At 37.7% G+C, this 18775-nt stretch overlaps 2 protein-coding genes and 1 pseudogene across 2 annotated transcripts; 2 read left to right on the top strand and 1 right to left on the bottom strand.

Annotated features, from left to right (window-relative positions):
* The first annotated feature begins 316 nt into the window (after positions 1–316).
* LOC149097191 (uncharacterized) lies at positions 317–1460 on the top strand. Its single transcript, XM_089279890.1, has one exon. The coding sequence runs from the start codon at positions 692–694 to the stop codon at positions 1406–1408; it is 717 nt and encodes a 238-aa protein (XP_089136016.1). The 5' UTR covers positions 317–691; the 3' UTR covers positions 1409–1460.
* Positions 1461–7224: 5764 nt separating this feature from the next.
* On the bottom strand, positions 7225–10317 carry LOC149097190 (uncharacterized; annotated as a pseudogene).
* Positions 10318–11503: 1186 nt separating this feature from the next.
* On the top strand, positions 11504–18733 carry LOC110044354 (vacuolar protein sorting-associated protein 28 homolog). The gene is made up of 10 exons (XM_020749887.2): positions 11504–11771; positions 12021–12043; positions 12187–12224; positions 12345–12434; positions 13512–13551; positions 14090–14155; positions 14476–14577; positions 16061–16114; positions 17802–17893; positions 18432–18733. The coding sequence occupies exons 1-10, from the start codon at positions 11732–11734 to the stop codon at positions 18550–18552; spliced, it is 666 nt and encodes a 221-aa protein (XP_020605546.2). The 5' UTR covers positions 11504–11731; the 3' UTR covers positions 18553–18733.
* The last annotated feature ends 42 nt before the right edge of the window (positions 18734–18775 follow it).

Raw genomic sequence — 18775 nt, 5'->3', positions numbered from 1 at the left:
TTACGCAGAAAGCTCGGCCGAGCGTTTTCGCACGCACGTGAAGAATTTGATGCGTAATGCTAACTTTTTATTCCTTGTATCAGCAGAGAAATCACGAAGAGAAGGTGGAAATGGATTGGACACGTCTTATAAATGGACTACGACGAAAATTCTCGTATTGGACACCTGATGGAAAGCGGAGAAGAGGAAGACCTCGTGAAACCTGGCGAAGAACTGTAAGAAGAGAAATGGCCGAGCTGGGTTGAGGTGTATGTGTCCCGTTGTACGAAGGGGACACTTCGTTAACACACCCCGTTACGTCCGATTTATTCTTTTCAGATACTATGATAAGATTCAAGAAAATCGTAGCTTTTTTATTTTCTTATAAGGGAGGAGACTAGCTTAAAAATGTTTACTCGATTCTCATGCAGGCAGTTGGCAAGCTACTGCTAAATTCGCAGCTACAAAGCGGATAGTGGCAAGAGGTGAAGATGAACGTTCACCCCGGCAATGTCTGAGCTATTGGTTAATTATTAATACTCGGAGTTTTTGTGGGATTCTTTTGTTAGTTATTCGAGTTTCTAATAAATTTGTGTCCCGTTGTAATAAAGTTTAGTAAAGTTATTTGAAATTTGAGGAAGGTCGCGATCGTGGTTGCCGAATAAAAAAGAGAAAATTAAAAAAATAAACTCTGGGAGTATCGTTGAGTACTATGCTAGTTGAAATACAAACTACAGTTGCAACGATACTCAGGGAAAACCAAGAACTGAAGCAAGAAATTCTAGAGCTGAAATCCGCCCTAAATGCCAACCAAAGGGAAACGGAGAAGCTTAAAACGAAACTTACCAAAGCCGAGAAAGCAAATGACACGTTGAGGAACGAGCTTAACCACACAAGAATGAAACTAAAAGATCATATTGAAGAAATGAATAACTTAGAAGAAAAATATGACGACCTGGAGCAATATTCTCGTAAGAATTCGTTGGAAATTTTGGGCGTACCTGAAGGCGCGTACACATCAACCGATGAAGTTGTTATCCGTATTGGAGAAGCCATAAACGTCGATATCAAACCGGAAGATATAGAAATATCACACAAACTGAAAAGAAAAACCACTAAAGCCGTAATTGTCAAATTCGTGAGCCACAAAGTAAAATCTCTTCTCTACAAAGCGAGAACCAAGCTTAAAAACGTGAAAACCTCTGACGTATTTCCAAGCTATGCTTTCGCGTCTCGAGAAGACCAGCGTATATTCATCAACGAGAATCTTACGAATTATCGAAGAGAGCTTTTCTGGAAAGCAAACAAGATGAAGAAAGATAACATGATTGCCAGCACTTGGACAATGGATGGAAAAATATTCGTAAAGACATCGCCGAGCGGAGCACCGGTAAGGATTTATTGCGTAGAGGACTTAGACGATCTCTAAACTGTGTTAATATCAAAGGACTGCTAAATAAAAGAAGGGACTACGGACTGGATTGCTAAGCGAAGGAACTCCTAAAATAGGTCTGTTTTTTAAATTCATTATTGGTAATTTTTTTTGTTTTGTTTTGTTTTGTTTTGGTGCTTACAATCGTTAATACGAGGGGGAATGCGAACCGAATTTTTTATTCCAAAAATCTATCCTTAAATGCATAAATTACACCTATACAAATGTTCGGTAATTTCATTGAATGTGAGAGGTCTCAGAGATACGGTTAAGAGAAGGAGCATTTTTACGTATTTGAAAGATCAGGAGGCCAATTTTTATTTTCTGCAAGAAACGTTTTCCAAAGTAAGCGACGAAGCCGTTTGGAGAAATGAATGGGGAGGTGAAATTTACTTTTCTCACGGGACTTCTCATAGCAAAGGTGTTTGTATCTTGATTAATCGAACGGTAAAAGAAAAAGTGACCTTCACATCCAGTGACGCGGACGGTAGAATAATCTTAATCAACCTCACTTACAACGGTCTAAAATTGTCATTTTGTAATATATACGCGCCCAACGACCACACACAACAAGTAAGTTTCATTCAAGAACTAAATTGTCTCTTAATTGACAAATCGGAAATTACAACTCTTATAGTAGGAGGTGATTGGAATTGTACGCTATCTAAAAAAGACAAAAAAGGTGGTTCTCCTTGGAGGCCAACAGCATATAGGAATTTGGTAAATATCACCATGGATACCCTTGACCTTGTCGACATACAAAGAACTCGTTATCCGAATGTTAACAAGTTCTCTTACAGGTCTAAAACGTTAGGCGTGAAATCAAGGATAGACTTCTTTTTAACATCCAAGCACTTGACAAAATTTGTTAAAAAAGTGGACATCCAAACCTCAATAGCACCAGATCACAACACGATATTATTATCATTGTCGTGGCCGAACGAGAATCCTCGAGGACCGGGTTTTTGGAAATTCAATAATTCTCTATTAGAGGACAAGGAATACACAACCAAAATTCTAGAATTATATCCTCAGCTTCGCGAAAAATATAATTATGTAAATGACCAACAGCTGTTTTGGGAACTGATTAAAATGGAAATAAGAAGCACAACCATTTCGTTCTCTAAAGGAAAAGCACAGGCGATTCGTAAGCATGAAGTGGAGATCAAACAACAACTTGATGAGCTGGATAAAATAATCTGCAATAGCCAGAACCTTGATAACATTGACGGAATCCTTAAACAATATGATGACCTCAAAAAAGAACTCCAACATCAATATAATAATAAAGGTAAATCTGCAATCTTCAGATCTAAATGCCGCTGGGTAGAAGAGGGCGAAAAAGCCACAAAATACTTTTTTAATTTAGAAAAAAGGAACTATAATAGAAAAACTATCAACGAAATTAAATTGGAAAATGATGAAACAACTACTGATGAAACACAAATTCTATCAATGATCCGAATATATTATAGTAATTTGTATAATTGTCAAACAACAGATGCACAGGATAGCTTTGAAATGTTTACCGAAAGCATGGAAATTCCTAAACTAGATGATGCAGAAAGAGATGCTTTAGACGGTCCTTTGACTTATGGAGAATGTAAAAAATCATTGGAGACTTTTGAAAACGGAAAATCACCAGGCGAGGATGGTTTTACCGTAGAATTTTATAAGCATTTCTTTGATCTTGTAGGAGCAGATCTATTAGCAAGCCTGAATGGAGCATACGAGCATGGGAGGTTATCGGTCTCTCAGCGTAGAGGCATAATTACGCTTTTACCGAAAGACGACGCTGAATTATTGCTTTTACAGAATTGGCGACCAATCACTTTACTTAATGTGGATTATAAAATTGCATCAAAAGCCATCGCAAGGCGAATTGAGCCAATGCTCTCAAAACTCGTACATCCGGACCAAACGGGCTTCATAAAAGGAAAATATATTGGAGAAAATGTAAGATTAATAAGTGATATTATGGAGCAAACTCAGGTGAACAACACTCCAGATATATTAATATCAGTTGATTTTAAAAAAGCTTTTGACTCACTGGAATGGTCTTGTATTCAAAGTGCTCTCAAAAAATTCAATTTCGGTGATAGCTTAAGAAAATGGATCGAGATCTTCTACATGGACATAGAAAGCGCAGCTTTGAACAACGGTTTTGCAACGGACTGGTTTAAACCCTCTAGAGGAGTTAGACAAGGATGCCCACTCTCGCCATATCTGTTTATCCTGACAGCAGAAATACTATCAAACAAAATAAGACAAAACTCAACCATAAAAGGAATCAGAATTTTTGGCTCAGAGATCAAACTAAGCCAATTTGCAGACGATACCAACTTATTTTGTGCTGATGTGGCTTCTGCTGAACAAGCCCTGAAAACTATGAGTGCTTTTGGGAATTTCTCTGGATTAGTGCTCAACGTAGAGAAAACAAAAGCATTCTGGTTAGGGAAATGGTTGAATAATAGAACCAAACCACTAGGGATGAAATGGATGAATACTCCCACAAAATTACTAGGAATCTATATTTCCTATGACGAAAAAGGCAATAACCAGATGAACTTTAATTTGAAAGTACAAAAACTGCAGACAAATTTAGACATTTGGAAATCGAGAGGATTAACACTTTATGGAAAAGTACTGATAATTAAATCTTTGGGGTTATCTAACTTAATATACTCAATTTCAAATGTTAACGTCCCTAAGGAAATAGTGCCAATGGTAAAAGATAAAATGTTTCGTTTCCTTTGGAAAAATAAGAAGGACAAAATAAAACGGACTAGTATGTACCAAGACCTTTCCTCGGGAGGCTTACGGATGGTTGACATCGAACTTACGATAAAATCGCTCAGACTTGCATGGATCAAAAGACTTCTCTTTAGAGATAACTGCAATTGGAAAGTAGTACCGGACTATTTTTTTAACAAACACGGAGGTCTCAATTTCCTGCTTCGATGTAACTACGATGTCAAATATTTAAGGCACATTCCAACATTCTACAGAGACATACTTATTGCATTTGATGAAATCAAGACTCTGTACAATTATGATCAAGGAACCGAAACCATTCTCTTTAATAACAAAGAAATCTTAGTTGATGGAAAACCGCTATTTATAAGGGAATGGTTTGTCAAGGGTATCCACACGATCCAACAGCTTTTTAATGAAAACGGTCAATACCTAACTTTTCAAGAATTTCATGCTAAATATCATTGTAACACAAATTTTCTCCAGTTCTATCAAATCTTGAGTGCAATTCCTGTGAGCTTGAAGAACAGAGCGCGAGTCCTAGGGCAAAACTCGATCTTTAATTATAGAGAAAACTGGAAATCTTTTTTACTGAACGAAACTAATCAAATCAATTTTGAAACGTATAAGGCAAGAGACTATTACCGCCTACTTCTTGTTAAGAAACACCAATCACCTCATACTGGCCCGGAAAGATGGAAAAGAGATATTTCAATAGACACAGAGAATTGGACAGATGTCTTTAAAATGGCTTCAAAAACATGCAAAGAAAATAAGTTGAAAGAATTTCAATTCAAACTTATCCATAGAATTGTCATTACAAAGAAAGAACTCTTCAGATATGGGATAAATACAGACAGTGACTGCATCTACTGTGGTGAGCCAGACTCCATAAATCACACCTTTATCGACTGCGAATTTACAAAAACCTTCACATGCAAAGTCATCAATTGGTTTAACACTCAGAATGGTTCAAACTTTAAGCCAGATACAAAAGAAACGCTTTTCGCCACCTTTAAACACCCAACATATATGGAGCTAGTGAGAAAATTCAATTATACCCTCCTTTTTATGAATTTCTATGTGTATATAAGTAAACTAAACAACAGTTCACTTGTACTACCCGAATTTATTGCTAGAATCAACTATAAATACAAAGTTGAAAATTTGTAAATTAACACCGAAAAAGTACTCGTAACGTAACAATGCTCGTCACAAACTTTATAGACTAAGTTACTTTTAATTGTATTAAATCAAGATTAGAAATCGTTCCTCCTCCCCCTTCCCCGCGCTACGAGTTGTTTGTTTGCTTTTTTGCTTATTTTGTAATTTTAAGTTTTCCTTTCCTTTTATTGTTTTTTTTTTCTTTCTCTTTTTATTTCTGTTTCTTGCTTTTTTATCCTGTTTAATTTAATTGTAGCTAATGTGTGCTGTCAGAATTAATTAATTATTTTATGTTATTCGTTTTCCTAATGTAAGTAACACCCGATGTAAATAAGTAATGTACATTGTAGTATCGGAGTAGCCATGCCAGAGTACTTTGTTATTGTAATTTTTTGTAATTTGTGATACGTGTAATTTGTTAAGACGTGTTACTTTAAATAATAATAATAGTAATAATAATAATAATAATAATAATAAAAAAAATAAATAAATAAAAAAAAAAAAAAAAAAAAAACTCTGGGAGCAGAAGTTTGAGGGAGAAAGAGAAAGGACTCTGGGAACTATGAAGCGTTATTAGGGTCAAATAATTAGAGTGCAAATTATGTTAGGGTGTTTCGTACTTTATTCGGTCACACTGATGAATTATGTTCCGCAAGTGGACTGTCACTTACATGTTAGCCTTGCCACAAGTTGACCTCATGAGTTTCAGGGTAGAATAGCTAAGCGGGCGAGGAGACTGCGAGATTTTAGGTCGCGAAGCGGCGTTGTGAAGGTCGCGGGAATTGTATAAACAAGACGAAGGACATTTCTGAAAGTCCACTTACATGTCTGCCCAATTCGAAAATGGGCGACTTGTCCGCCATATCTGAACAGAGGTAGCTTGTTACTCGTCCCGAGACTGCTCGTAAGTTTCTTGCCGCGAGGCTCCAGTCCACTTTCGAAGAGGCCGCATTCTACAAGTCAAAGGAGCCGAACAAAATTCAAAGCGTAAATCAAGAAAATTTCCAAAGAAATTAGAAGCTAAACATTCCGAACATAATTCTTAGGATCCGAACAATTTTGAAACGGTTTAATAGTATTCTATTATAAGTACAAGCTTCTGAACATAATTCGGTTAAAGTTGAATTGGAACATAATTCATCATCAGTGTGTCCGAATAAAATACGAAACACCATGACATAATTCGTATTCTAATTTTGACCCTAATAACCCTTTATAGTAGAATTCTACTAGTATATCAATTGATGCAAATGTTGCAATCTGATCGGCTGAGCCATCGCACCCTATCAGCCATTTGTGTGTAGTGGCTTGGTGTGGTCGAGAAAATTTCAACCGTTTCTTGTTTATCCGAAGTTTTGAAAAAACATTTAGAAACAAATGAAGAATCAAATTCGTGAGAAGACTAAAAGAAGGACATTCCTGGTTTCTTGAATTAAAAAGAGTCGAATTTTTGAAAGAAACTGATAAGCGCGCGTACATAACTGCAAATGTTAAAATGACAATTTCTCTGAAGCTCTAAGTTTGAGGTGGTTTAAAACAATTTCCAGCACTTTCCAAGACTTAAAGTCTTAGATTTTGATAGGTCATTATAACCACTCTTTATCAGTTGATGCTACAATTATGGTATCAAAAAAACTGCCCAATGATTGGTGAACAAGTTTTTATCACTTTCGTGACACAATAGGTTACCGAAGCAATAGTATGACCTGAGAAAACACCCTTAATTTTTTTAGACTTTTCCAAAAGTTATGTTTTATTTTGTCAATCAAAATTTGATAATATAAAAAAAATTTCACCGTGCCATTTCTGAATTATACTTATAGGTCTTTATAAAGCTATCACGCATAGAAATCTAGAGCTCATAATCTAACTGTTAAATATTCAACGAGAAATTGTTAACGATCATTGGTGTATTCGCCAGGCGCGTCACCATTCTCAACGAGAGCGCGTACAACGTCATCACTGTGAGTTGTGGTTTTTAAAATGTAGTCACGGTGCTTTATAAATCCCTTGATGGCTTGTTTGTGAAAGAAGGCCAAGAGATCTTCTCTCAGTTCAATGGATATTCCCTCAAATGCGGCCTTCCCATTCACGCTATCTCCCTGGTCAAGGCTCCCGTAAAACTGTTGTAATTTATCTGCCTGATCGGGCTGTCGCTGTTTTGGCATGAGCTCGTATTCTACAGAGTGCAGCGAATAGGCCATGTCCAGAACTTTCCCTCTGCGAATAACAGCCACTCGCCCAAAGACCAGGTTTCCCTCTGCAGCCTCGAATTGCAACCTGTTGACGGCGAGGACATTTCCTCCCGTAAAATTCTTAGCTCTTTTGATTGTCTTTTTGAGCTTTTCCGGCATGTTGGTCAAATCGGCTATTTCGTCGACCGTAACGTCATATTCGGAGGGAGTAATCCCTTCTTTGAGGTCGCAAGGGTTACTTTCATCGTAATTCGCGAACTTCAACGATTTTGTTATCCGTTCTGCAGTTTGGTCATCTCCTTTGACTTCCACCGTACCTTGCGTGAAGTTGACAGCACCCTTCTTGGCGGCATCGTGATTCTTTTGTACGGTGCCACTGGAAGTAGACGTCTCTAAAAACTCCAGGAATCTCATCCAAAGCTCTTGAGGAATGCGGGAATCTCAAAGACCTCATCCGTCGCATTTTTACATTCGTCAGGCTTTAGGTTAGGGCAGATGAACAGTTCTGCAACTTTACGAGTATCGTATGCACCCGGGGGTGGTACTTTGGGAATTTTTGGGTGGGGATGTGCCGCTGGGACCCTGGAACCCGTAGCCTATACCAGAGTTAGTTCAGCTGAATTTTGCTACCCTATACTAGAGTAAACTCCCCAAATCCCCCCATCTATCAACACTGTTGAGGCTGATTTGCGTAAATTTAAACTTGCCGATTTGATTTTTTATATTTTTGAGTGGCATTTCCTGGTTTCCTTAGTCTAGATAAAATCTTCAACCAACTAGTCAGTTTTGTGTTTTATACCCTATTCTAGACCCAAACGCTCTGATTTATACACCCTATCCTAGAGTAAACTGCTTGAAAAACATACCCTTCACAGCGGCACATACCTATATAGCCCATATATGGCAGTGCCCCCCCCCCCCCCCAGGCGTATGCATTGCGAAACTTCATCTCCCCCTGTGGATAGTATTTCACGCTTATTACTGCAAGTATCAGTGATGCGAGAATCATTTTAAGACGGAAAACGGAAAACATCGCGGCTGTAGCGGTGATATCAACGTTCCGGATGTATCGTGATTGATTACCAGGACCTCTTCGCTTTGATTCAAAGTTGTATGTTATCGAAGGGAAACGGGCAAACAATTGAATTAAGGTAGTAGATACCCGCAAAAATGGCCAAATTTTGTCAAAACTGGAGTCCAGAAAGTATGACCACTGCAAACCATATTTAATCATAACTTATGCTACATTAAGACTTTAAGTCTTCAGCTACCTGTGGCAATAAGTTTTAAGAGGTTTCGTCAAATCCTGGCCGAGCTAAGGGGTGTTGACTAGGACCCCTACTGTGAAATAGCTACAATTTTGGGGCAGGTCAATCTCCTTCAAAACCTGTCCTAATTGGGCCGAATTTTCGTTGCAAATGCAGGAGACATGGTAGAATGCAATGACCTACTTTTCACCAGCTTCTGGGAGGGTTCTGTTTCCATGGCAACAAGCAAACATAAAAGAAAACTTTTTTCCAGTTTGGCACTCATTTAATGATCTATGTTTCACCTGTATGGCTTCAAAAACTACATCATTGCATTCTACAGGCAAAAATACACACCCCTGCCAACTTTGGTGAGAATTGGACAATTCGTTCTCTCAAACGACCTGCCCCTAAATTGCATAACCTCAAAAAACGTAACTTTTTCATCCCCAGATTTTACTACATTTTTGAATAATGAAATACATTTGAGACATTCTCAGCAGGTAAATGTTATTTAGACCTTAATAAAAAAGTATCTAAATAATGTTCGAAGTGAAAAATTAAAGTCCAAAAGCCCCAGGCTCATATGTTGGCCCCTCCTGCTCCTCATTCCTTTCACTGCGGCTTTTTCACTGACTGTGACGAATTTGGTACTGTTGTTTTGTTGCCTCTGAGGACTTTTCTGCAGGTGCACAGAGTCTCTGTTTATCAATGGCTGTCAGACCAGACTTGCAGTGCTCTCCAACCACCAGGTTGAGCCCTCTTAGCATTGTTTGGACTGCTCTAGCACCCCATTGAAGAGGCAAACAGCAATAGCGCAAGCTGTCAACACTGTCTCAGGACCAGCAAAGAGTTTTTTTGGACTGATGTCCCAAACAAGGTGATTTAGGGCCTCATTGTTGTTCTGTGAGAGGCCTTCCAATACACTTTGGAGAAGGTTTCTGTCCCACAAAGCCTCAAATGTGGGAAGAATCTCTTGCATCACAGCAGGGGCCACATTCTTTGGGCTGAATGTGTTGGTGCCATTTGCCTGATCACACTGCCATTTGCACCATGAATCAGGCCCTTCAGGACAGTAGTCATGAAGTGGAGTGTCTTCAGTTGAGGCATAGTGGTTCCAAATGTGAATAGAAGCTGATCTTCTATTCATATCATAGAAATGGGATTTCCCTCGAATAATCCTCTCAGATGTTGGAAGCTCCGTGAAAGTTTTGCAATCATTGTTTGAGCATTGCAACACGAGAGTTCTCGCCAAGCCACAACCACTAACCTCTTCAAACAGTTGCAAAGTTCCTTGAAAGCACTCTTTACAAACAGCACAGGCTAAAATAACTCGCCTTAGAATGTCGACATCCTGGAATCGATATCCATTTGGCCTGTTGTAGGACTCCTTGCTCGATGCCTGAGACGAACTGTCATCTTCCAAGCGAAGCTCCTTCGCGGAGGGAGTTTTCTCTTTCTTCGAGTTAGGTTCGTCTTTAGGTTTCCGTGAACGTTTTCCCCGCGTAACCGATCTTCTAAGCGATCGAAATTTAGTTCTTGGCATTTCTAAGCGAAATTCTTCGAAAATGCGAGCAAAAACTGTCTTCAAGGCGAGAGAAAGCTAAATATATTTTCACACTTTCGAAATATTGAGTTCCACGTTTCGGAAAGCTTCACGCTTCGTGTAAACTTGGTTCCAGTCTCCTCACGGTATACAAAGAAGTCCCAGGCGTCTCTGGAACAACGAAATCGGGTTTGGGTCTTTCGGGGTGCGTTTTGACCTCGAAAATTGACAAAAAACAACGCGTATGCTAGCTGGTTACCATAGAAACGAGAAATAAACAAAAAATATACAATTGAGGGCCCTTTAGATTTTATTATTTTTAAAGTGCGCAGGATAAGAAAAGCAAAAAATAAGCTCAGACATAAAAAATTTAGATATTGGGGAGGGTTTGTAGCTGCAAATAAGTTTCTTTCAGAATGATAACTTTTTTATGATTTTGCGGGTATCTACTACCTTAAGTCGACCGTTTCCTGCTGAATACGGGAAAAACCACTTTTGTTGGCACCCTCTGTTGATATATGAAAGAAGAAGAAGAAAAAAAAACACGTGCATATGTTCTGTTACTTACAGAGAGTATACTATTAAAATAAAGGAACAACGAAACCTACTACCACATGTACAACGACACTATGAGAAATACCTTTTTCTTTACAATTTTAATGTTGCCTCATAAGCTCAGAGATCCAATTGTCCTCAATTGTCTTTAGTGTTTTCTCATTGTAAATCGAAAATTACAGCTGTAATATGTTTATTGACATAAACGTTAGGCAAGAGTTCAAGAAAAATAACTAAAAATATGTTACAACATGGACAGTTCACGTGAAGCAATTGTCAAAGGTTCCAGAAAGTTTCGTGAACAACTCTGCCGGTATTTTCAATTAAAATCATATGACTACAGCTAGCGGTCTGTTAGCGTTCAAGAGATACACGCAGGCGAGACTCATCTTGACAGAAACGTTCTGCACATAGGCCTAGCTACAAGCACCTTCGGACTATGAAGAGCGAAGGAGAGGGGAGTGGCGATAACCTTCCTTCCCGAAAAAATTACGCAACGTCCGAATGCGTGAAGCTTGAAGGTCAACTCGATCTAGGCCTATTCGACTCTCAAAGGGTAGTGGGTGGGTGATTTGGTACAGGTATGTGTACATGAACTTTTTTAGGTGCAGGTATGCTTGCAGGACACCTTTTTTGCTTTTTGTTTTTTTGTTTTTTTGTTTTTTTTCAAAATCACCCACCACTCCCCCTCAAAGGTCAAATGGTCTATCCCTGGTAAGGAAAAGCGTGGATCGCGTGCGTGAAACGCGCGGCGGCCAGGCTACTTAGTAACCTCGACTACGTCATGTAAAACTATTAAAAACAACTTGAGCAAATGATTCACAGCTCGATTTAGGTTCGCCAAATTTTAATTTTAAATATGTTTGCAGGTATTTCTGGAAATCAGCCCTCGCAGCAAGGTTTGTACACGTCCTGTACAATCGTAGTTTTCACTAAAAGGAGGAAAGGCTTCATTGGAAAAGAGTTCACTATAGACTTCAGGAAAGAATCATTTTCAAGACTAACCTAGGACGCCATTTTGATCGGAATTTGAACTTTTTTAAAATATATTTTCCATGTATGTCAACTAAGAACCTAAAATTACTGTACTAGTAATATATTTGGTTTTCCTTGTTGAATAACTTTCGTTTCAATTGTGTTTCATATAGCAATGAGGCCAGAGCTGTTTGAGGTAGGAATCTACCCTCTGTTGTAAAGGAACATTTTTTAGCTTGAGCTTAAGTCTTATAAGCTATAAAAATGCAGTAATTCTGATGAAAATAACAGCTGTTAGTTGCATAATGATTGAATCTGGTATTTTTCTTACTCCAATAGGAGGTGAAACTTTATAAGAATGCACGAGAAAGAGAGACGTAAGTGTAATCATTTACGTACTTGTAACACACGCAACTACAGTCATGGCGGGCTACATGGTAGTACTCTGGCTGGCTCAATACAAATCAGTTCATGCTTAAACATATATTATTTTGCAGGTATGACAACATGGCAGATCTGTTTTCCATTATCAACACTCTGCAGTGTCTCGAGAAAGCTTACATCAGAGATGTTGTAACACCACGAGAGTAAGTACTGCACATCTGTAAGTCACTTAGTACAGAGGATGCAACTCTAAGATGAAAATGACAGTACAGTTGTCAAGCGTTGAGACTCCCTAGCTTTCTACCACCATTTGTGCAATCTTTACTACTTTCATCAAATTTGAACGTGCTAAATTTTTTATGATCACACAAATATTGGTGGAAAAAGAGTCTTTTAAATTTGGATACAGAGGTTGGTGCAAGGCCACACAGTGAGCAAGAAAGAGGACAATACTCATAGAAAGGGATGACAATGTTAATGAAGATGATGAGGATGAAATTTTTATGAGAGTTGATGAGAGTTATGTTGCAGGCCAGTTGAAAGTATGCTGCATGATTTTCTTCAACTCTAGTGTACTCTCATCTTTGATTAGCTGCATGTGAATGATAGTTAGTGAAAGACCAGCTCTCAGCATCTCTCATCCATTTTTGACTCTGGCTAAATTAAAACCTTTTGAGCAGTACCGCGTAGTTATGAATGGCATTCCCAGAACTTTTAGTGTACACCTGATTTTCCAAGGCCCATGTGTATTTTTCCTAAATTAAATGTTTTAGCAAGGTACTTGTGTATTATTACAATAGTGAGTGGTAGCTAAACTGCTGAGACTCTTCAGATTTAAAATTAATGTTACTTTTGAGGACCTTGGATGAATTAATCTTTCTCTCTCCTCATTATCTCCATGTAACATTGGACAGGGGACCAGGTCCTAATAATTTAAAAAGGGTCTTTAAGTGGGAGTATGATATTTTTTAAATAACTAGATATTTTAGCCAACTGCCTTGGCTATTTCTGACTCAAGACCATTGTAAGGTTTCAAGTAACTGAATCCTTAGTGTCTCCCCAAGTCCCAACAGTTTCATTTTGATTCCTGGCAAAATTTACAGTGCTTCTGAGGCAAATTGAGATCTAGGGATAAATAAATAATCCCTTTTGTTTCATTCTTCAAGCCTCAGAGTCCAGGTAGAATTTGAATACACAAAAATTGGACTGCTGGAACCTTCTTTGAACTAGGTTTCATTGTAAACCATTTGTAATGGCTTACATGTACTTTTCTTTACCAGGTACACTGCTGCTTGTTCTAAGTTACTTGTTCAGTACAAGGTAAAATCAGCTCTACATGGACATGAAATGTGGTACATGTAGCTAACCTAGACATTTGACACATTCTAACGTGTCTTCCTTTAATACGCTATAGACATATCAGAATGGGCTGGTAACTTTAGAAGGTTACTAGTCTTCTGGCCTTTTGTTTCTGCTACAAGATGTCTCTTTGAACACTGTAATATCATTCAATACTAACTTTGCAAAGTTGCTAGCCTGATGGCTGCCTATTTAGCTGAAGAAATATCTATTGATGTGTTTATTTTATGGCTGAAGGGGTCTGTGATAAAAAGGAGAATTCTGATTTGTTCCCTTTTCAATAGGAACTGCTAAGATGTCTAAGATGGACCCCTCATGAACAAATTTGCACAAATTTCTTTTTCAAATGAACAATTTCTTTGAAGGTAGAAATCTTTTCACCTTCATGTTTGGAGAAAATTTAAGTGAAATGTTCACAAAAGTGATGTAATTTCAATTATTTTTTTCTTATTTTTTTTCTTATTTTTTCTTGTTTCAATTATTTTTTTTCATATTTTAGGCTGCCTTCAAGCTTGTGCAATCAGCTGAGTATCCAACTGTAGAAGCTTTTATGGAAAAATTTAGGGTAAGAAAACTGTATTAATTATTTTACAGTATAATTTACATTTTTGTAGATCAGTACTGTGTTTTGGACTTGGGTTTGCACTGCACTCAGACAGTATTCATTTGCTATCTAGAAATCAAAACAACTGTATAAAATTTAACAACTCTGTAGAAGTGCATAGAGAAAGTGTTCAAAGCCATTGCTGTTCAGTCACTTCCTTGTATGCTTTGTAATGAATTGTAATGAAAAACAGAATGTTGCTAACTTGACACATGTCACATGTAAATGAATAAGTGTTACATGTAAATAGTCTTAAATATAATATTATTTTACTTATTTAGCTGGATTGCCCTGCAGCATTAGAAAGAATAAAAGAAGGCAGACCAATCACCATAAAGGACGACAAAGGGAACACTAGTAAAGCTATTGCAGACACTGTTTCAGTGAGTGAAAGCTTCTTAGTACTTTCTGCATTGTTTTGACATTAGTCTGATCTCATTTAACAACAACAACAACAACAAAACCTTTATTCCTTTTTCATTAATTTACAGCCATGAACTTTAGGTTAGTGAGTTGTTTCCATGTCTTACATCTACACTTTATTATCAAAAATATTTAAGTTAGAAACTTAATCCACAGGTAGTCTAGGTTAATCTATATTTATATTATACCATTAACATACAATAAGCGTACTATTCAACTACTTAGACAAAGATTTGCGAAAATGTTTATTACAAGCGTTACAAACTATTTTTGACTGGTTATTGATACTAGGAGCTATGACTAACTAGAGACAAGTTAAACGATGGATTTGAGCCAAGAATGTCACACTGATTTATATCGCTTTTACCGGGTGGTAAAACGCAGTTAATGGAACATGACACCTCTTGAGGGTTAGGCTGTTAATGTTCGTCACGCAGTCCAGTAGGATAAACAATAGTATGATACTGAATGCTCAATTCATGAATGAACGTTCCCTTATTCTAGTAGTTTGCACAAACACTATTCATGTCTGTATTGTAGCTTCTATCTTGCGGTATAATGTAGCAAAATATCTTAGCTTCTCCTAGACTGGCCAATAATTATATTTGCTGGCTCCATTCATTGCTAACAACCTCACCATGTTGTGTCTATTTAGTTCCTAGTACAGCTGTACCTATTGGTCGAACTTTGAGACACTGTCTTGCTATATAAATCTCAATACACTGTCAGAGGGCATTATCCTGGCAGCTTGCATGAGAGTACACAGTTTGTAATTAGATTTGAAATTTCCCACCCTCCCTCCCTTGGAGAAGGGCTTTTATTTGTTACTTGTCAATAAACTGGGGTCACTCCTTGTGGTTTGGTTAAGTCTGCGTAGTGACTTCCCCCAAGCTTTGGCATTGCTTGTGTCTTGCCATCTTATGTCCTAGCCTTTAACTTGTCCGATCCAGCCTGTGCTGTGCTGTGCTGGGGGAGATAAGAAAGGCTCTGCCAATACTCTTGTTCTATTCCCATGTTAGTGGGAGAATAGGTGAGGCTTTTAGTTTGTGCACCTATCATGAAGTCCTGTCAAACCTGCCACAGGGTTGTGTCCCCCTCAATTACGCCAAATTGTTGTTTGCGTATTTTGTGTTACCTTTTACCTGGTTGCATTTCATCTACTCTTAGTTTGGATAATGGAATAGTGACATTAAAGGGAGATTTGCCAAAGTAGTTTTATTCTTTCAAAGCCTGCATGTACACATGTACAGTCTACTTGTCATTGCAAAATATTTGCTGACTGTCCTTTGAATTGAAAACAAGCTCAAAATCCCAGCTGCTGAATTCATGCTACTCTGTTCTTCCTCTTTGTTTACTTCCCAATAATTTATTTTGCCTCTTAGTGAGTATAAGCAAATATTTGTCATCATACTGAATAGGTTTGTGACCATTTGTTTATTTCAGCTCTTTATAACAATTATGGATAAACTTCGACTACAAATCAGAGCAATGGATGAGGTAACAAACAGCATTATTGTTTCAAATGGTCCTTTAACTTATATTAGCTTTAGTAAAAACCTACATTTTTGAAGTCTGGCAAAATAAGTTCTTGTATTTTGGGGTAAATATTGGCAATTTAGGATAAGTAGGTTCTTAATTGGGTTCTTAATTTCTATGAAGGAGATACATGTACTGTATATGTGTTGATTACTAGATAAATAAATAAACTTGGGTTTCAAACTGTTTGGTCCTTGAATATACTGTATTTAGCTCTTATTAACCGAGCAGGAGGTCTGTATGGGAGAATCTTGACCGAGGTTGTGAGTACAGACCGAACGCAGTGAGGTCTGTACACACAGCCGAGGTCAAGATTCTCCCATACAGACCGACTTAGCTCGGTTAATAAGATGTTTATTATATGGCAAAGAAGAAAACTTAAATTCGTTTAATGTAACTGGTTTGTACTAGCTGACATTTTGCTTGCGAACGGCGATGTGCTTAACTTGAACCTGCCGAAATTTGCTCGTCCTCTCTACTTTTTTTTTGTCGTCAGGCTTTTTGGCACTTTCATAAATGATTGAGAAGAAAATAAAAGAAAATGGTGAATATTTTTGTATTTTAGTTTGCTACTTTTTCAATGCAAAATGAAACCGGTCTGGATGGGAAAATCTAGACCACAGTCAGTATCGATTTCAGCCAATCAAATTCGGGAATTCGGTACTTCCCAGTCCTTGTGAGACACAGCCATACAATAATTATTCATTACTACTGTATTATGTATTTTCTTGTAACATAAATTTGCCATCTCAAAGTCACTCTCCTGCATATTGTTAAAATGTTTATCATAAAACAGTAACCCGTGTACATATCAGAAACCTGCCTTATTTTGCTTGGCTAAACAGGTCTTATGTTTTTGGGTATTCAAATGGCAAATTTCTGTCAGCAAGTTCTTAAACCACTAGGCTCTTACATGCAGGTTCTTATTGTAATTGCTAAATCAAAGCAATATGTGACTGAAATTAAGGTTTACCACTGCTACTGAAAAGTTATCAGTTTCCTCTAGAAAGAGTAGGCTGGACTAGACTGGACCAAGCTTACTGCAGAATTCAGCAAGTAAATTTAAAATATCACTGAATAAAGCTAAGCAGTTCCTTGGTCAACGTAGCTTGCAGAGCAGGCAAAATTTTTTCGAGCGAGCGCTCACATCGTAAAAAGTTTGGCCGCCATCTTGAATTTTTCATGCAGTGGAAGACTGGGGAGAGAAAGAAGGTTTTACCAATGGGGTAAATGATAGGCAAGAGGAACATGGCGGTCTAACATGGCGGTGTAAAAAGGCAGTCGCAAGGTTGTAACGCTAACTCACCCCAATAAGACGCCTACACTGCAGGCTATGGTCAACATTTTTAGGGGATCTTCACACCCATAACAAACTTCTTGCTTGGTCAGTGAATTACATCAACAACACACAGGTTCAGCCCTAACATCAATGGGCACACCAAGCATACTCAAACGCAACAGGTGTAATATCCCTCTATGACAGCCCTGTTAAGTAAATTCCTGTTTGTTAAATTCCTGATTCTGGTTTCCACATTGTTCATTGTAAATTCATCTGGTGTTAATTTAATCATTTTTTTTTTCATTATACAATGAATGTAATTGAAAGTTGTGAAACTCAACTGTCTTTCTTGGTTATTTCCTGAAACAGATTCATCCAGATCTGAGAGATCTGATGGATACCATGAATAGCTTAAGTGCACTTCCTGAAGATTTTGAGGGAAAAGTCAAGGTCAATCAATGGTGAGGATTTTATTTTGCTATATACCTCATACACTGTAGCCTGCAAACACAGACAAATTTCCAGAAAAAAAGCTGTAAATCCGTCTGTGTTCACAGGCTGTAGGTAGCTCAGAGAAAGTATAAAGTATGAAGTCTTATTGCAAAGCACCAGTGTCAGTGGGCATGTAATGCATGTAGAGTACTTTGTATGCATTACGTGACTATGATATTATTGCTTCTGTATCAGACCTGAGATCCAAATGTGAAGCCTGGCAATTTTGCTTGCTACCTTACACTTGTTGGTTTTCCATGTAGTTTAGCTTGCAAGTACTTACCTTCAGGTGACTAAACTTAACCCTTTTCATATGCATGATCAAACTCTTCAAAGTATTTTGATGACAGAAATTTAATATTATTTCAAATAAGGTGTAAACAAATATATCTAGCAGGTTTGGATTAAGATATTAAACATAAATTTTAGCGAGGAAAACACACGCCACTTGGCCAGTAGGTGAGTTCTGCTTATTGATTACTGACTTGTTTATCCTGTAAACCACAGGTATGAAACCCTAAGCAGTATGAAAGCAAGTGATGAACTTACTGATGAACAAGTGCGACAGATGTTGTTTGATCTAGAGCAAGCTTACAATGCATTCAATAGATCTCTTCAGCATACTTAGTTATTAACCAAGAGTAACGTTAGAAATCAGTAGAATTCAGCTGATTACAACAGATAGTTTACTTATAAATGCAGGTGCTATGGATACAATTTTGGACTGCATTACAACAACTGTAAATAGTTTATCACCCAGGTTTGGCTTCAACAAATTTAGTGGTAATAAAATGTAAGAATCTGTGAAAGTGAACGGTGTCTGCGTAACTCTAAAGGGTTGCCCTTTACAG

Source organism: Orbicella faveolata, unplaced genomic scaffold (assembly GCF_042242905.1).
Source record: "Orbicella faveolata isolate gen_17 unplaced genomic scaffold, um_ofav_v1 contig_47, whole genome shotgun sequence".
NCBI lineage: Eukaryota > Metazoa > Cnidaria > Anthozoa > Scleractinia > Merulinidae > Orbicella > Orbicella faveolata.
This window is presented reverse-complemented; position numbering and strand designations above follow the sequence as displayed.

Coding starts and splice junctions, on each gene's coding strand:
- LOC149097191 (XM_089279890.1), top strand. CDS start 692: ATGCTAGTTGAAATACAAACTACAGTTGCAACGATACTCAGGGAAAAC.
- LOC110044354 (XM_020749887.2), top strand. CDS start 11,732: ATGTTTGCAGGTATTTCTGGAAATCAGCCCTCGCAGCAAG. Junction 12,044..12,186: donor TGAGGCCAGAGCTGTTTGAG/GTAGGAATCTAC, acceptor TTACTCCAATAG/GAGGTGAAACTTTATAAGAA. Junction 12,435..13,511: donor GATGTTGTAACACCACGAGA/GTAAGTACTGCA, acceptor TTTCTTTACCAG/GTACACTGCTGCTTGTTCTA.